Source organism: Polypterus senegalus, chromosome 10 (genome assembly GCF_016835505.1).
Source record: "Polypterus senegalus isolate Bchr_013 chromosome 10, ASM1683550v1, whole genome shotgun sequence".
NCBI classification, from domain to species: Eukaryota; Metazoa; Chordata; class Cladistia; order Polypteriformes; family Polypteridae; genus Polypterus; species Polypterus senegalus.
The window spans coordinates 139619786-139635994 of NC_053163.1; the positions used below are offsets into that span (position 1 = coordinate 139619786).

General features: G+C 38.8%; 1 protein-coding gene across 1 annotated transcript in view; it reads left to right on the top strand.

Moving 5' to 3' along the window:
- LOC120537716 (guanine nucleotide-binding protein subunit alpha-11) overlaps positions 1 to 16209 on the top strand; it is a 60726-nt gene that overhangs the window by 32726 nt on the left and 11791 nt on the right. Inside the window, exons 5-6 of the mRNA XM_039766863.1 lie at positions 3850 to 3979; positions 4085 to 4238. Coding sequence (XP_039622797.1) covers positions 3850 to 3979; positions 4085 to 4238 — 284 coding nt within the window. The remainder of the gene's footprint in view (positions 1 to 3849; positions 3980 to 4084; positions 4239 to 16209) is intronic.

Consider the following 16209-nt stretch of genomic DNA (forward strand, 5'->3'; position numbering starts at 1 on the left):
TTAGAGTTAAAAGTAATAAGGGGTTAACTAACAGCAAGAACAAACAAAAACAAATTTATTTTAGTAAATTATTTTGTTAGTCTTTCCAGCTCCTTTTAATAGTTTTAGTTTTTCATTTCAGTTTAAATTTTATTTCAATTTATGAATTTTTTTTTTTTTTTTTTAAGTTTCAGTTTTGATTTTAGTTTTCGTTAATTATAATAACCTTGGTTTGCTCTGAAGGTGTTGGAGAAGAACAGAAGAAGCTGCATTGTGTCTTTGTGGACTTTGAGAAAGCATAAGAGAGTGCCTAGAGAGGAATTGTGGTATTATATGAGGAGGTAGGGAGTGGCAGAGAAGTATTTAACAGTGGTAGAGGATATGTACAAGTGAAGTGTGACGTTGATGAGGTCTGTGGAAAAATGCATTCAAGGTAGAGTTGGGATTATATCAGAGATATTAGATTAGAAATTGGATTAGATGAGCGTCCCTGTGGATTATGATGATATGCTCTAGAGAGGAGAGGAATGAAGGTTGGTAAGAACAAGACAGAATACATGTGTGTGAATGAGAGGAAGGTCAGAGGAATGATGAGGATACAGGGAATAGAGTTGGCAAAGGTGGAGGAGTTTTTAAATACCTGGCATCAATAGTAGAGAGTAACGGGAGTGTGGAAGAGAGACTAAGAGTGCAGGCTGAGTGGAGTGGGTGGAGAAGAGTGTCAGGGGTAATTGTATGACAGATGGGTACCAGTAGGAGTGAAAGGCAAGGTCTACAAGATGGTAGTGAAAGCAGTTTTGTTATATGGGTTGGAGATGGTGGCACTGACCAAAAAAACTGAACACCGAGCTGGAGGTGGCAGAGTTAAAGTTGTTAACATTTGCATTGGGTGCAACAAGAATGGACAAGATTAGAAATTGGTACAGAAGGTGTTATGTCTTGGTAGAGTTCTGTATTCTACTTTTCCCTTTTTTTTGTATTCTTTATTGTGTAGCTTTTCTCCGAATGCCTCAAATCCCATAGACTTAGCACTATTTACAAGGTATTGTACTTTTATAACTTCTCTCCACCTTCCCTTTTACATCTATAACCTTGGGCAATTACATAGAGTAAAAGACAAGCAGGAGTTTAGTTACAACTTTAAAACGTGTTATTGATAATACTTGTAAAATAATATAATGTTTCAGTCTTGACAGTCTTTATCTCATTGTTCCCTGCACAGACTTAAGGCACCTCATGCCAGACTTGGCAAGGCAGCCCCAAAACCTAACTGAGCCTCTTCAATGTTTCACAATAGGTATGGTGTTCTGATCTCACTATTTACGATGCAATAGGTATTCATGCAGCTAAACTCCTGTCATTATCAATATATTGACTTGGAAACCAGCTTGATACAAGGTGTTCAAATTCCCAGTTTATTAACAAAGAACAGGTGTGAAAATACAAAGTAAAGAAACCTAGTGTTAAGCATACAAATAAAAAAATGAGCTTGGCAACAGCTGTTAAATTATATAAGTAATAATACACAGTGGTAAAATTTTTACTTGTACTGTATAAACTTACAGGCTGTGCTACCAAAGGCTTAAACATGATGGATGATCTATGTTGCATGTGTTTGCAGCAAATAAACAACTTGTATTGGGAATGCCCACTGTTGGGCGGCTCAGGAAGAACCAATATCAAAGGACATATTTTGAACATGAAAACCGTTTACAACATGGAATGTAATTAAAACCTAAACATTTTGCCCATGTTTATGAACATGACACTGTTTGAAAACTTATTTTTTTCATCTGTAGACCTAAAGCTGATGGGACTTGCCAAAAAGCTCGAGTTTTGTCTCTGCTATCCAAAGGATGTTCTCTCAGAAGCACTTGTTTCCTGTCCGTATGCATTTTAGCAAATTCCACTCTTGACTTTTTCTTTTCAACAGTGGTCTTATTCCTTAGAGCCCACTGTCACTCTGAGTGGCGATTTGTTTTGATCAGAATCTTGGAGTTAAGCTTGTTGTCCTTTTTTTCCCATTCTCATTCTATCTTTCTGCCCTTTCTGGGGCCAATTTTCCCTCTTCCAGCTGCGGTTGGCTACAGTCCCATGGACCTTGAACTTAATATTTGCAACTGTTGTCAAAGGAGCATCAAGCTGCATAGAGATGGTCTTCTAGCATTTGCCTTTAACATGCTTGTCTATAATTTTTCTTTCTGATCTTCTCGGATAACTCTCTCCTTTGCTTTCTCCAGTCCATGTTCAGTGTGGGACACACAATCATACCAAACAGCAGAGTGATTTACGTTTCTCCATTTTATATAGGCTAAATTTACTGATTGCAGGACTGGAGACGTGATACAAATTAAAGAAAATGGCTAGTTTGAAAAATCATTCCAATCCAGTTATGATCTTTTCTAGGGGCACCAACTAATGAATAAGCTATTTATTTATTTATTTTTTACACATTTACTTTGTTTTACTGGATGACATATCAAAGGCATTTAGCTAAATAGCTTTTCATTTAATCTCTTTTCTGGAGGCGCACAGCGCATCTTCCATGAGCTGTAAGGGGTCTAACATATATATTTTTGTGTAGATAGATACTTTATGGAACATGCATGCATGTGAATTTCCCCTTGGGATAAATGTGTGGTTTGGAGCTAGAATGTACACCTCAAAAAAATGATTTTTACCGCTGCCCAACGAGGCAACATATAGAAAACATTAATACAGTTATATAGCAGATTAAGTACAAGTCAAAGTTAACATTGAATTTCTAAGTCAACATTGATTATGTACCTGCACTGCTTTGTTTTGGAAACCTGTTCAAATTAAACGAATTATTTTTGTCTAAACACGTGTCCTTTCCATCCTCTGGTCTGGTAATGCGAAATGTACTAGCTAGCGAGCTGCAGGTGTATGTGGTGTGTTTTGGGAGAATTTTTGCCATATTTGCCTCCCTTCACAACATGATAATGTAATGCTTGCCATAAAAGGCACTTTAAAAAATTGATTATTAATTACAAGAACAAAAAATAACAGCCTTATTAACAGTTAATATAATAGGAGACAGTTTCAAATTAGGCTGCGTCTTGCCTTTAAGTAGGTCAGTTCAGCACAGCAAACCAGGCTGCTCTTAAGGAGTGTTTATTTCGGGCTGATTTTTGTGGGTCCCATTAATCAAAGCAGTATACTGTTTTAGCTATCTCTGACAATGGGGAAACTGCCATCCAAAAAAAATAATATTGAATCCAATACTGGAAGGTGATTAGAAACTCGCAACCTGAGAGAGATTTGGGGGAAAAAGTGTCACACCTAGGCTGTAAGATGCACAGAATTCATTTGGCCCTTGGTGGTTCCCTCACCTGACTGCAGTGCCCTGCCTCTGTCTAAACAATCTGCAAATGACAGTTTAAAGGCTTTAGCAAAGTGTCAGGCAGGTTGTTCATATGATCAAGGCTTCTCATAAGTTAGATTTTATTTACTGCTTTCATTGTTTCCTTTATTCAGTATGCATGGGCACAGGTGCTGTCACAAAGATGAAAGAAGTGATATTTAGTTATTTTTTATGTTCTGCTCATTCACATCATCAGCATCTGTTCAGTGCAGATGACATCAAGAATGCCAGATGATTTAGACAGTCCTATCTTTCACCACAGGTCACTTGAACCTTGTATATCGGTGTTCTAATTTGTTGTTGCTAAATAACGTGTGTGTATAATGTGAATGATTGGTAATCATATTGACTCTGTGTTCTTTCCTGTTCTTCTGCATAATATTTTCTGCTGTGCATTGTTAAAATAAGTGCTTATGTATTTATTTACTTTTTAGTAATTCCTTAACATTATCCAAACAGTAACAGTCATCTCTTAATTTCTATAGAATGGTTGATGTTGGTGGACAGAGATCAGAACGCAGGAAGTGGATTCACTGTTTTGAAAATGTAACATCCATCATGTTTCTTGTAGCTCTTAGTGAGTACGACCAAGTTCTAGTAGAGTCTGACAATGAGGTAGGTTCAAATGTCATTTCTGAATTTTAACTCTTAACACTTTTTAAAGTTAGTTTTTTGGTATGTAATTTCCCACTACATTTTTTTTTTCTCCGTCTTTATCAGAACCGTATGGAAGAGAGCAAAGCATTATTCAGAACGATCATCACATATCCCTGGTTTCAGAATTCCTCTGTTATCCTTTTCTTGAATAAGAAAGACCTCCTAGAAGAGAAGATAATGTACTCTCATTTAGTGGACTACTTCCCAGAGTTTGATGGTAAGGATTAATTTGTTTGTATGTATATTGCTTTGTAAATCTGGTTTTCTGTCAGTAGACAAAAAGGGATCATGTACTCGTGTCCTTGAATTCTTTTGTGTGTAGTTTTCCCCATATCCCCAAGTTCACCGAACACTACAATAGATTTCAATGAACTGATATTTCACAATTCTCTATAGTTTCAAATCAGTTTTATTTTAATTTTTCTGGGGTAGCCAAGAAATCCCATTGACCTTCCACCAAAAAAATCCTAAAAAAAAAACCCTGCCCCAGATCCAGCATACTTGTAGGATGCCTTTGAGTCAGTTATAAACTTGTTGTCTTTGCTGATTGTGTCATTTGTAAAGTAAATCTTTTGGGGCATAACTCGAGATTGTAACTCGCATTTAAGGCTACACTTGTTGCTTTTACTCTCCATTTTGGCAGACTAGAGAAAAAAAAAAAAAAAAACTGGCTTTGCTACTATGATTAAGATCGGGCAGACTGAGGGGACTGTGTGTGAGGCTAAAATGGTTTTGGAGTTAACCATTATTTGTTTCTGAACTGCTTTAATACTGGTACTAAGGTTTAAAAGATGGTGTTGATACAGAAGTCAAATGTTTAGTGCCAATACTTCACTACTCTTCACCACACTTCTTTATAATTTATTTAATTTGCTTTATCTTTTCATATGAAGAAAAAGTCTCTCTTATTGTAGGCTTTTGTTGCATCCTGATAGAATTCCAACATATTAATGAAACACAACCTACCTTATATAAACAAATGCTGACTTTTTGCTAATAGAGAAGTACAAAAATAGCACTTTATCTAGTCATGTGCTGTTCCAACTTTTTCATTAATAATTCCTTCTAATAATTTACCCATGAAGCATATTAACCTTACTTGCCTATAGTTACTTGAATAAGGCTTATCACCCTTTTTATACAATGGAATATTATTTACAGGCCTCTAATTTGTAGGGGTTTCTCCAGTTTTCCTCCCAAATTTTCAAAAAATGTGTGCCAAGGGATTAGATCTCTACTTGCTATTTTGCTTAATCACTTGAGTATAAAAGTTATCTTGGTCTTGTTGACTTGTTCAGTTTCAGCCTATTTAATCCAAGCAGTACTACTTCCTCTTCAATTTCTAAATCTTCAAGCACCTCTCATGTAGTCCCATTTGCTTTAAAAGGTAATCTAATTCACAACATGCATAAACTTAAGTAAAATGCAAGTTCAAAGTATTTGCCATTTCATTACCTGTATATTCTAGCACACATTTACTGTTCCTAATACTCCTCAACTCCTTCTTGATGGTTTGTTCTACTATTAAAATACTGAAGGAATCTTTGTCTCATTCTTTGCCTTTTCTGCAATACTTCTCACCAGTGCCTTCTATCTTCATAAACATCCTTTTTAATCATTGTTGTCCTATGTCCCACTGTTAGCGATGGAGTGTTATACCTTTTTTATACAGCTGTTTTATCAGGTGTAACTTTTTTAGCTCCTGATTTATCCATCACATAGTTATTGAATTTACAAGGTGACTTACAACATTTATGATTAAATTGGTTACATTTCTTTTTGTTTTCCAATTAAAGCACAGGCAGGTCAAGTAACTTGCTCATGGTCACACAGTGTCAGTAGCAGGATTTGAACCCATAGCCTTAAGTTTTGAAGTCCACAGCCTTAACCACCACATCAATTTCTTACTGCTTCTAAATTCTGAGATGAACATGCATAACATGTAAAACCCTTTCAGTTGTCTCCACACTTGAAAAGCATATCCCAATTTATCTACAGTATCTTAGGATAGGCTACATCTGTTCAAAATACACCATAGTAAAATTTAAATGTTTTACAAATGTTATGCATTCAAAAACATTGTAAAATGTATTATAGTATGGCCAGAAGATCCTAGTAGTTTTATCCACATCTATCTCATGAATTGTATCTGGAATATTGTAGAATACTAAATCTAGACTGCTCTCCCCACTGTTGCTGCTTTAACCTACTGTATAAAACCGTTCTGTATTACAAGCAAAAACCCCTGTTCTTGTGTCCTGCTAGTGGATTAGGTTAGCACAGTTAATATCTGGGTAATTAAACAAACCCAGTCCCCTGACTACAATATTACCCTCTAAACTTGTCATTTTTTAAAAATTGTGTGTCCCATGTACACTTACCACCACTCCTGGTGGAGATGAGTAAAAAGGGTTTTTAAAAAAGGTCACCTTTTGGTAAATTACTTCCAATTAAGGGATAAATTTGTATAATTTGTTTCAGTGTGAAATTAAGGTTAGTTTTTTTTTTTTTCCCTGGAAAAAAAAAATCAAATATTTTTAACTACATGTGCCACAATTCTTGGAAACCCTGGAAATTCTTGGAAACATTCTTGTTTTTCCTGTCACACAATAGTATGCATATGAAATGACACAGAGGTGAAGTTCCCTTATTCATTCATTCATCCATCAACATGGAAGAGATAAGAGAACACACAAGTCAAATAAGAGAAAAGTATGTTGATTTTTATAAGCCTGGGTGTGGCTAAAAAGTAGCTGCTCCCCTACAAATGCCAGTATGTATAGTTAGGGTAATTAACCAACAAAAAAAAATGAAAGTAGTAGCATCTTAGGGTCACCAAGTCTCCAAAACTACCCTCAGACACCCCCCTCTGTGCCAACAGATTTTTTTGTAAGGCAAGTCAGAAAAAAAAGCCAAAAGCCTTTCCTGTCATTAGGCAATTACGTTTGTGATTTTCTGCATGCCACAAGAGCTTTGATTGGAACTGTGCCTTATGGTCAGACTAAATGAAAATTGAGAGCTTTGGCAAAAAACCACCCAAGATGGGTTTAGTATATCTATACTAATAAAAGGCAAAGCCCTCACTGACTGACTGACTGACTCAGTAATTCATCACTAATTCTCCAACTTCCCGTGTAAGAAGGCTGAAATTTAGCAGGCTTATTCCTTACAGCTTACTTACAAAAGTTAAGCAGGTTTCATTTCGAAATTCTATACGTAACAGTCGACAACGTCGACCACGTTGAACTTTATTTATGGCCCCATCTTCACGAAATTTGGTAGGCGGCTTCCCTGCGTTAACCGAAACCAATGTACGTACTTATTTCGGTGGTATGATGCCACTGTCGGCCGCCATATTGAACTTTTCAACGGTCTTTGTTACTTATGGGCCCATCTTCAAGAAATTTGGTACGTGGGTTCCCAATGCTAACTGAATCCTACTTACATACATATATACGTACATAGCCTGCAGCTCGGTCACCGTGTGAGGTGGCGTTGGGTCCTCCATCCCAACGCATCCCACGTTGTTGGCTGCCTGCCTATATAAGGCCGTCCGTCGCTCTGGTCTCTACATTCCCTTCCTTGCTTTGCCACGGGATTCACGTCTCCCTGCTGATAACTACAGCATTTTAATTTAATCAACAGCTTTTCCGCTGTTTTATTCTTCATTTATTACGATTATAGTTATTGTGTAGGTATTTTAGACTTGGTTTACATTGTTCAGGTACCTATTTCCTTTATCATTCCAACCGTACCCCCATAACATGTCTATTGTGGTGATCACCATCGATCAAAGAACTGTCACTTACCGAGTGGTTTCCATGCCCGGAGATGGCACCTACCTTTTCCATTCTCTTTGTTACATATTGCACGGCCATATCAGGCTCACGCTTGATATCCGGAGGAACATTGTGTCTTATGTATTGAATGACTGGGACAGGTTCAAGGTGTGGACTGATGACGGTACAGGAGAGAATTATACTACACAGGAGCACTAGAAGAGTGAAATGCTTAAGCCCTTCACCTATGGATCTGCATGTGAGTTGATGGCTGCCGCTGAATTGTTCAGTTGTCACTTTCCCGAAATGGCCAAATATTTTACACCTTTCGAAAACCACCAATGCCTCTTAAACATCTTAGATTGACGTAATGGACACTTTGTTTATGAATGTTTAAACTCTCAAAAGCTGGATGTGATTTTATCGATGAAACCATTTGTATACTTACAATACTTGACAGATGCCGAATGTCTCTTAAACACAAGTCCTACAAATTCAGTTGTAATTGAAACAAACCATGAAACTCAAACCGATTATGACAGCAGCAATCCAAGCTGTGAGATTTGAAACAAGATTACTGTTCACATGGCCAACTGTACGTTGCATGCTCAAGAGTAAGCTCGGCACACAGCTTGGTCATATTACAACCGGAGGGCCGAACTCACAATGTGGTATACAAAGAGATCCTTAAATAATTATTGGTATATTTTCCCTCAGTTTAAAAAGGTTTAATTTTCTTCTTAATAAAAATTTTAATGCAGTACTTTGCCGCTGTGAAGCGCGGGTATTTTGTGTGTTCTGCTCATTCACTCACACACACACACACACACATATATACATATATATATATATATATATATATATATATATACACACACACACACAGCTCAAAAGAATTAAAGGAACACTTTTTAATCAGAGTATAGCATAAAGTCAATGAAACTTATGGGATATTAATCTGGTCAGTTAAGTAGCAGAGGGGGTTGTTAATCAGTTTCAGCTGCTGTGGTGTTAATGAAATTAACAACAGATGCACTAGAGGGCAACAATGAGATGACCCCAAAACAGGAATGGTTTAACAGGTGGAGGCCACTGACATTTTTCCCTCCTCATCTTTTCTGACTGTTTCTTCACTAGTTTTGCATTTGGCTACAGTCAGTGTCACTACTGGTAGCATGAGGCCATACCTGGACCCTACAGAGGTTGCACAGGTAGTCCAACTTCTCCAGGATGGCACATCAATACGTGTCATTGCCAGAAGGTTTGCTGTGTCTCCTGCACAGTCTCAAGGGCATGGAGGAGATTCTAGGAGACAAGCAGTTACTCTAGGAGAGCTGGAGAGGGCCATAGAAGGTCCATAACCCATCAGCAGGACCAGTATCTGCTCCTTTGGGCAAGGAGGAACAGGATGAGCACTGCCAGAGCCCTACAAAATGACCTCCAGCAGGCCACTGGTGTGAATGTCTCTGACCAAACAACCAGAAAGACTTCATGAGGGTGACCCAAGGGCCCCATGTCCTCTAATGGGCCCTGAGCTCACTGCCCAGCAGCATGCAGCTCGATTGGCATTAGCCATAGAATACCAGAATTGGCAGATGCACCACTGGTGCCCTGTGCTTTTTACAGATGAGAGCAGGTTCACCCTGAGCACGTGACAGAAGTGAAAGGGTCTGGAGAAGCCATGGAGAACATTATGCTGCCTGTAACATCATTCAGCATGAGCAGTTTGGTGGTGGGTTAATGATTGTCTGGGGAGGCATATCCATGGAGGGTCACACAGGTGTCAGGATGAAATCCTTGGACCCATTGTCAGACCCTATGCTGGTACAGTGGCTCCTGGTGCACGACAATTCCTGGCCTCGTGGTGAGAGTATGCAGGCAGTTCCTGGAGGATGAAGGAATTGATACCATTGACTGGCCACCACACTTTCCTGACCTAAATCCAATAGAACACCTTTGGGACATTATGTTTTGGTCCATCCAATGCCACCAGGTTGCACCTCAGACTGTCCAGGAGCTCAGTGATGCCCTGGTCCAGATCTGGGAGGAGATCCCCCACAACACCATCTGTCATCTCATTAGAAGCATGCACTGATGTTGTCAGGCATGTATACAAGAACACAGGGGCCATACAAACTACTGCGTACAATTTTGAGTTGCTGCAATTAAATTTTGGCAAAATGGACTAGCCTGCCACAATTTTTTCACTCTGATTTTTGGGCGTCTTTGAATTCAGGGCTCTGTAGGTTGATCATTTTCATTTCCATCAAACGATGTGGCATCCTTTTGTTCCTAACACATTACCCAGTCTATATCCGTATAGATATCCAGGAGGATTTCTTTTTCCCATTGAGATCTGATGTGTTTTGAAAGTGTTCCTTTAATTTTTTTGAGGTGTGTGTGTGTGTGTGTGTGTGTATATATATATATATATATATATATATATATATATATATATATATATATATATATATATATATATATATATATATATATATATATATATATATATATATATATATATATATATATAATAAATAATAGAATGGCTATACTGAGAAGAACCTAGTATTCTTTCCCAATCCCACTGTCAAGAATGGTGGAAGTTCCATGATATTTAGGTTTTTGTTCCAAAGGCCCTGGGAACCTTACTAAAGCTACATAGCATCATGGAGTTCTTGAAATACCAGATATTAAATTTAAATCTGGCTGTTTCTGTCAAAAACCTAAAAGTAGCTCAACTGATTCTCCAGCAGAACAATGATCCAAAACATTCTAATAAACACAAAAATGGTTGAAAGAACACAAAATCAACCTTCATACATGGCTGCCTCATTACCCGGACTTAAACCTCACAGAAAAACCTGGATGATTTGAAGAGATTCTGTAAAGAGGAATGATCTCTGATTCCCTGCTTTATATTCTGAAAACCTTAAGATGATGTAGAAGTTTAAACTTTTAAATGGTTCAGCATGAGCTATAACATTTAAAATATATATTTGCCTTTACAGGTTTTGAGGTGGTGGGGGGGGCTTTAATTTATTCTTGCATGTGATTCTGCTTACTTTGATTGGGGATTTCTCTAAATCCTTCCATTACTCTCCAAAATTACTTACATGTACATTTGTATCTGCAGACTTTAAACACTTGGATGGTTCCTGTTTAGAGAAGCCTCCAAAACATGGTACCGGCGAAGTAAAAACATTCAGTTCATTACATGGGCTGCCTAAATGTGCAGCGTGCAAATGTTCTTGTTCTCTGTAATAAGGTAAACCCCTTAGCATTATGTTCTCCCCAGAAAAGCAAACCAAAAACATTAAATTGTTTTCAAGAAGAAAAAAGTTGTGTTAAACATGTAAATACCAAAACGTCAACACAAATACAGTAGGAAAGGCATGTCTAATGTCCACTGCTGTACTAATGCAGATTTAGAGCAGGGGTTCTCGATGTTGGCCCTGGGGACAACCTAGTGGCTGCCGGTTTTTGTTCCAACCAGTTTCTAATTGTAATCCTAAGCTAATTAAGTGAACCGTTATTGCCCATATTCTGTGTTTTGGGAACAATATAGAAATTAGAAAACCAAGTTAGATTTAAAAAAAAAAAAAAAAAATTCCCATATAACTACTTAGTAAATTTAATGTGTTTTTTATTTATTATTTTAAATCTTAACAATATTTTCATCTTGATGATCACTCTGTTTTTCTGGGTATTCTAAATTGTTTAATCTATTGTTTTCTAATTAGTGGGTCTGATGCTAAAATATTTGTAGCCTTTCACGATTCAGTGTTTGCCTTGGTGTCTGCTCTGCTCTATTTAATTGTCATTATTAAGATACAATGAAGGGAGCAAACTGCACAGAGAAAGGGTAAAATGAAAGCAACAAAAGCGAGTTAAGCATTTAAATCTATATCAAAAGCAGAAATACAGGTACAGGTATTCCATTACAACGAATATCCTTACAACAATTTTCATCACGAAGTATTTTTATGGTCCCGACAGTTTCCCCATATGACGCGAGTCTATAGAAATGTTGTTACTACGAAGTACATTCAGGAGATATTCATTACAACGAAGTGCCCAAAAGACCTTGAAATGCCTGAATGAATCATCTGCAGAACAGTTAGTTCTATGGCCGCAGCTCAGTTGTGCACAACGATCCCCAAACGGAAACATTTTTTTTTCTTTTCTTTCAAATGTTTTTCGTACTATACTGTTTGGGGTTTTTTTGCGCTTTTTGTCATCCTCCTATAGAAACAGCAGACACGGGAAAAACGATAACGGTTCATATTAGAAGAAAAAAAAAATATTTTTTGCAGCTCTCGATTGTGGCAAAAAAGAAAAGAAAAAAAAAGACGTTGCCAATGAATTCAGAATTTCGCCATCGACACTAACCAGGTTTCCATCTAAGGAGTTTTTGCGAAAAAATATTTATCGCTTCAAATTTTTTTTACCGATATAGCTAATGGAAATGTTAATTATCGATAAAATGTTGTACATGTCGACATAATTTTCAGTTTAACTTTAGCGCATAAATTCCATATCGATACTTCAGATGTCGCAAAAACTACATTGGAAACACTTTTTGTCGGAAAAAAGGGCTTTAACGCAAATGTGTCACATGATACATTTTCATCACATGCAATCAAAATGAGAATGGCGGAGCGGTTCGCATGGTCTGATGAAGAGACTTGTTGTTTCTCGTGATGAGCCAATGCAGTAGCAGATAGGCTGGGTGTCCTGCTACTAAAAGGGGTACCTGAACTCCCTCCACATCAACTGTAGCCTGGGGGTGTCTCTCAGGATGTCTAAATAATACAAAAACTGCAAAGGTAATTTACTGTGCCAGTCAAAATAGTTAATAAAACGTGTGTTATCTAAACATTTTTTTCTTATTATTAAATGGCAGATGTTTTAGCATATATGAGAAATTCTCTAATATTAACTTTAGTTTTTTTTTATTAAACGTTGTTTAAGGGAAGCGGGTTACAGTACTAATTCAGTTGTTATCGCACTAAGAAGGGATGTTGAAAGGTAGGCTCACCTGTACAGATCCGATGCTGCAAACACAGCTGCATCATGGGCACTTCCAGGAGTGCCAACGCAAATGTCTCATATCATGCATCTGTCATCAACAAGGGCCTGGAGAACAATAGATGGCCACCCTTTGCGATTAATGTAATCGCAGTAGCCTTCCGTCGGGGGAAGAATAGGCACATGCGTGCCATCCAGCGCACCGTAAATCTGTGGCACAAGATGCACCAAGGAATTGCGGTATACAATTTCATTGGCCTCCGCTACAGTCGGAAGTCTGATATAACGCCGCATTAATTTTTCTTTAATAGCGGTGCACACAGCATATACACATCGATGGACTTTTTACTAACCCCGAATGTTTCTCCAACTACTCTATACTCGGCGCAGGTTGCCAGCTTGTAAAGGGCGATGGCAATCTGATTTTGGGTTGGAACCGGTGGTCGGTGGCAACCTGTGATGGGCGCAACATCAGGACTGATGAATCCACACAACATCTCAAACGTCGGCCGTGTCATTCTAAAATGTTGCAGCCAGAGATTTTCTTTGAAGTGTCTCTCCACCACCTCCTCCCCCCAGAAGGTCTTATTCCGTCTCTCCCATACCAGTGGGTTACTTTCTTCGAGCTCTAGGGCTATCAGACAAGCAACTGCTTCATTCTGCTGTCGTCTTCGGATATTATGTACAATTCCAATTATTTGTGAAACTGAAATAACAGTAAGCTGGCAAATTTCAAAAAACTGTCTGAATAATCCATTTCTTTGTTTAGTGGAGGGGGTGTAACGTGGAAAACAAAAGGTAGATAATTTGCGACATACACAAAATTACGTATGGAAATGGCTCAAGGGAGATATTTTTTTCACGATACAACAAAACCTATGTGACAGTTCGTTTTGGGGGGGATGACGTCATCTCACACACCATTTTATCGATAAAAAGCCAGTTGGATGGAAACAGGCTAGAGACAGCAAAGTTCGCACATTTTTTTTACGTATATTCTGTTAGTCGATAAAACGTCGCAAAAAACTGGATGGAAACTTGGCTAGTGTCAACTTGAAAGATGAAGCAAAAAAAGAAGAAAAATCTCAGGTCGCAAACATAGGTGAACTGCTGCATTTGAAGATGTCGAAAAAGCTGTTTTTATTTGGTTTAGTGATGCTCATTCAAGAAATATTACAATTAATGCTGCACTTATTCAAGAAAATGTGAGGTTTGTAAACTCTCTTGGGACCTTCTCCCAACTAGACAGCACACCGAAGAGCATCCCGAAGTGCGATCTCCACGTCTGTACGGGGCAAAAGCAGGCTCACTTTGCCAAAGTAAACAGAAAATCTTGATGGGTGATGCAAGTTTAGGAGCATGTACATTGTAAATGCAGATAATAGGATCACTTGGTCACTGACCTGGCCACAACCCTGCCTGACTGCTGTGTCTGTGTATAGCAGAGTGGCAGATCACACTACAATAAATAACTGTGCCATTGCTGGTTCAAGCTAAATAAAGCTGGTTTTGCTAAAGTACTGTGTTTTGGGGTGCAAGACAGGGACTTATAGTGTGACCCCAATCTTTTATGATTTGCTTCTGTGGCGCTTCACTGCACCGCTGTGAGCCCGCTATTGCCCTGCCCCAGAAACGGACAAATCTTCCACAGACTCTGCAATCGTGCTTTGGGATGCACTTCAGCGTGTCGTTCCCGTTGGGTGGGGAGTGGGGGGAGATCCCGAAAGTGTTCAGAAACCTCACAATATGAAGAAAAGGATGATTCAGCTTCTGATTAACAACTGTGCTGCACACAGCATGCTTCCACGTTTAGATAATGTTCACGTTGAATTCCTCCCACCCAATTGCACAGCAGTGCTTCAGCCATTGCATTTAGGCATCATTTGCTCCCTGAAAGTGTATTATGGCAAGGTAATGCTGACAAAAATTCTCGTCAGCATAACTTGTAGGCAGGAGGAAATTTAACGTGAAAGAAGCTATATAAATGATTGCAAAGGCATGGACACAAGTTAAAGAAAGCACTATAGTAACAAATACAGAATCTTGTTACGACGAAATAATTTTTAAGGTCCCTGGGAGTTCGTTGTAATGGAATTTTACGTGTATTTCTAAATGTCTTATTAATGTAAAAATAATGCGTCTGTGCTTTTGTTAATGAAGAATAAGTGACGAGAATACCAACTTAATTAAATGAGATCACTGTTATCAGTTGTCACAGAGTAAATCTGGTTGAAGGAAAAACCTGAAGCCACAGTGGGCCTCCAGGACCGACTTTGAGAACCGCTGAACTGCCATTCACTCTCTGCTTGGAGGAATGTTAGACTCACTGACTCGGCATCTAATCCTTACGTGTGCATGAGTTACGAAATGTAAACAAAGGCAAGATGGCATCGACATCTCATGAGGGAGCGAAGAGAGTGCAGAAAAGAAAATACTCGGCAGACTGATTTTTTTTCAGAATCTGATTTCTGATGACGGTGATCAGGAGATTGAGCAAGAGAGTGAGGAGCCGGCATCAGCTGACGGGACACCAGCCGATGCTACCGATGCTGATCGGTTGCAAGCTGAGTGCATTCACGCAGCCGATGCACCTAAGGCAAGGCTCATGTGGGAGGAATTCCCAGACATTGATCCGTGGGAGCCAAACCGGCTACCAGACTTCACAAGACGGCATGTCTTGTTTGCTGTTGGACATGACAGATTACCAGCCGCTGGACTACTTCAGGCTGCTCTCTCCAGATGCTGCTTTTCAGCTACTGTCAGACAAGACAAACAGGTAGGCAGAGAAATTTTTTGAATTGCAAGCTGTGCTTGCACCGCATTCTGGTTTTTCAAAGTGGAAACCCACAACAAAAGACGAGTTGAAGGGCCTTGTGGCATTACACATAGAGATGGGACTAGACTGGTGATATAACTTCGGGGAGCATTGGTCCAAATATGCTTTGTCCCCTTTTGGCTTTGGACAGGTTTTGCCGCGTGATAGGTACCTGCTGCTGCAAAGTTTTTTATTCACTTCTGTGATAACCAGAAACAAATCCCAATGGGTGAGCCAGGCTATAACCCCATGTATAAAGTTCAGCCCCTGCTTGACATTGTAGAACCAACATATAAACAATTTTATCAGCCTGGCTGTGACTTGTCTGTGGTTGAATCTATGATAAAATAGAAGGGACGCTTTTTTTTTTCCGCCAAGTTATGCCAGACAAGCCCAGAAAGTATGGCATAAAGGATTTTGTACTGGCAGAAGCAAACCCTGGTTTCTGCCTGAAAGCAATTACATATACAGGAAAGTATTTCTTTCAGAGAGAGAGAGAGCTGTCCCTTGACAACTCGGGTTGTGCTGGAGCTGCTCCAGGGCTATGAACACTTGGGTCATGT